This window comes from Gekko japonicus, unplaced genomic scaffold, assembly GCF_001447785.1.
Source record: "Gekko japonicus isolate JY-2015 unplaced genomic scaffold, Gekko_japonicus_V1.1 scaffold2795, whole genome shotgun sequence".
NCBI classification, from domain to species: Eukaryota; Metazoa; Chordata; class Lepidosauria; order Squamata; family Gekkonidae; genus Gekko; species Gekko japonicus.
The window spans coordinates 193,052-196,115 of record NW_015162036.1 but is presented as its reverse complement, the minus strand read 5'-3'; the positions used below and the strand labels follow the sequence as shown (position 1 = coordinate 196,115).

The 3,064-nt window shown below is 51.0% G+C and overlaps 1 protein-coding gene across 1 annotated transcript in view; it reads left to right on the top strand.

Moving 5' to 3' along the window:
- The window catches only part of SRPK3 (SRSF protein kinase 3), a gene marked incomplete at its 5' end in the record, with an annotated part of 37,283 nt that overhangs the window by 19,140 nt on the left and 15,079 nt on the right, over positions 1-3,064 (top strand). Inside the window, one exon of the mRNA XM_015405571.1 lies at positions 1,390-1,543. Within this exon, the coding sequence (XP_015261057.1) occupies positions 1,390-1,543 (154 nt within the window). The remainder of the gene's footprint in view (positions 1-1,389; positions 1,544-3,064) is intronic.

The window sequence follows — 3,064 nt, the reverse complement described above, 5'->3', positions numbered from 1 at the left end:
TGCGTTACCCTTTGTTCCTGTGTGCTGTTCGTTTGCTCTTGTGGCTTTTTGAACTTTTGCTTGGCCAAGATGGGTTGCCAACTCCAGGTTGGGAAATTCCTGGAGATTTCAAGGGGAGGGCATGGTTGGGAGAGGGGAGGGACAGACCCTAACCGGGTACAATACCTTGAAGTCCACCATCCAAAGCAGCCATTTTCTCGAGGGAAATTGATCTCTGTCGTCTGGATATCAACTGTAATCAGTGTTAAGAACATAAGAGAGGCCAATGTTGGATCAGGCCAAAGGCCCATCCAGTCCAACACTCTGTCACATAGTGGCCAAAAATACCAGGTGCCCTCAGGAGGTCCAGCAGTGGGGCCAGGACAATAGAAGCCCTCCCACTGTTGCCCCCCCCCAAGCAGCAAGAAGACAGAGCATCCCTTGCCCCAGACCGAGAGTTCCTATCTGTACCTTGTGGCTCAGAGCCACAATAGAGAGTGTTCCCTCTCAGCTGAGTTAGTGTGAGGTAGCTCACAGTTTTTTAGCCTCCGGCTCACACCTTTTTGGTCCTAGCTCGGGAAGGGACGGCTCCAGAGCAAATTAATTCATGCAGCAGCCCAATCGTTCGCTCACAACTTTAATGCCGGGAGCTCACAGAAGTAGAGTTTTTGCTCACAAGACTCCACAGCTCAGAGGGAGCATTGGTCGTACTTTTGGGATGTCTGCAGCTGCCACCTGATGGTTGGCAGCCATAGCCCCATGTCACCCCTTGGCTTCCTTCTGCAGTGGAGCCAACCTCGGACTCCCTTTGCTTTGTCAGCACATGTTGAAAAGGCCACACTCCATTCTGGTTACGATCCTCCTGTTGTGTTTTGTTTGTGCTTTGTACAGGTATCCCTGTTCAAGCCCCCCCCCCACACTTTTCCGGGGGGAGGGCGTTTGTAATGGCGGTCTCATTCTCACTGAGCTGCCAGGCCACGGTCAGGACGGTAGCACCTCAGACGGCCGGTGAATGCTCCTATCGATCAAAACGAAAGTCTCTGCGTTATGAAATCTAGCGTGTCAGGGACATGGCACGTCTCCAGGCCCCCAGCTGGGGCTTGAGAACCCTAGCCCTTCCTCATTCACCGTACTGATTGGCAGGGCCTTATTTGTTGCTCAGACGGTTTGCCGCCCTTACTGGTCCGCATGGCACTCCTCTCTTGCCCGTTGTGTGTTTGAAGTAACGTTCCACCCTGCTCTGTCGTGCTCACTGTGCCCTGTCAGTGGCTTGCCTCCTGCTTCCAATCCTCTTCTCTGCCTGAGATCATTCAAACTGGCACGGTGTGCGCTTGACCCTATCCAAGCACCCTTGGCGTCTTGAGTCAGCAGGGCTGTGACATGGTGTGGGGGGGCTTTCTCCCCCCTCAGAACGGGAAGATGTCCAAGAACAAGCGGAAGAAGCTGAAGCGGAAGCAGAAACGGCAGAGCCAGCTGCTGGCCGAACGACTCCGGGACCTGCAGCAGCTGGAGGACTTGGCGACCAATGCAGCAGGGGACGCAAGCGAGTCCACGGTAGCTCAAGGTGAGTGTGGGGTTGGGGGAGGGAGCCCCCACACATCTCCCTTCTTTGAGCCCTGGTTCTTGTGCCCCTTTCTGCAGCTTTAAAAAAACACGGGCTTCCATTTCCTCCCATTTGTGTCTGTTTTCATTTTATGGCGCTCGTTCCCTGTATGTGCCGGCTTTTCAAAAATGCGGGTCTCCCGCGAGTGCTTAGTTGTTGCCCTTACAGATTTGTTGAATGCATCTAGTATATTTTTCCCCCCATTATTCCTCCTAGGAGCTCACGATGGAAGATGTGGTGCCCCGCTCCCTTTCTCCCTTCTCCATTTCATCCTCACAACAACCCTGTGAAGTAGGATAGGCTAAGAAAAAGTGACTGGTCAGCTTTGTTAAAGACAAGCTTTATGGCTGAGTGGGGATTTTGTTTATTTTATTTACGGCATTTATAGTCCGCCTTTCTCCGTTGGACTCAAGACAGATTACACAGAGCGAGGCAATACAGTTGAAAAGATGGGACATTCAATGAACAGTGTGACAGGAATTAGAGTGGTAGAATCAACCAGAAATCTAAAAAAACAGACATGAAGCAAAACATAAGTGTTAACATGACACATTAAAATGAAGTTAAAGTTACCTAGTAGCAGGGCTATTTTGGGGCAGGAGCGCACAGGAACGGCGTTCCGGCTGGCTTCAGAGTTGGCCACGCCCACTACAGCCAAAACCTTTGCAGAGGCGGGCGGGCCAGGGAGGGTCCTGGAAGGATTGCCTTCCCTGGCCTGTCCAAGGGCTAGCTTGCCTGGGCTCCCCACAGCCGCGGGGTGCCCGTGCAAACCAAGGGAAGATATGGAGGCATGGCTTGATATGCTAATGAGCTGTGCTGTCGTGTGTAGCCTAATATGCTAATATGTTTCTGCTGTTGGGTGTGGCCTATTATGCTAATGAGTTCCTGCTGGGATTTTTCTACAAAAAAAGCCTGGCCTAGTAGTATCCTTGTTTCAGCAAGCTGTATGCAGTAGTATAGACCGCAGTCTCTAATAACGTACCCAGGTAACTTTGTGAATCATTTAGTGCAGTTCAACTCTGTTGCCTTTGTAGAAGAGCTCTTGTGAACCATTTAGGTTTAAATCGTTTGCAGACAGCCAGGAGCGGGAGCCTTCATGACCTCAGATAGGCTGTTCCAGAAGGTGAGGGCCACAATGGAGAAGGCATGTGTTTGGGCAGTTGCTTCAGTCTACAGGCAGGGCCGTACCACTTTTGAATGCTGCGTTAACACACACACACCCCTTCAAACAGACCAAAATGTTCTAGGCTGGCCTTTTGCCCACTGTTATGGTTTTCGTAATGCGCTAAATATTTTCAGGAAGATTTTTACTTAGGGGGCCCTTCCAAAGTGGTACGACCCTACCTATAGTTTGAAAGTGGTACAGTCTCTGCTTCCAAAGTGGTACGGCCCTTCCTGTAGTTTGAAGTGGTACGGTCTCTGCTTCCAAAGTGGTACGGCCCTTCCTGTAGTTTGAAATGATACAGTCTCTGTTACTATCTC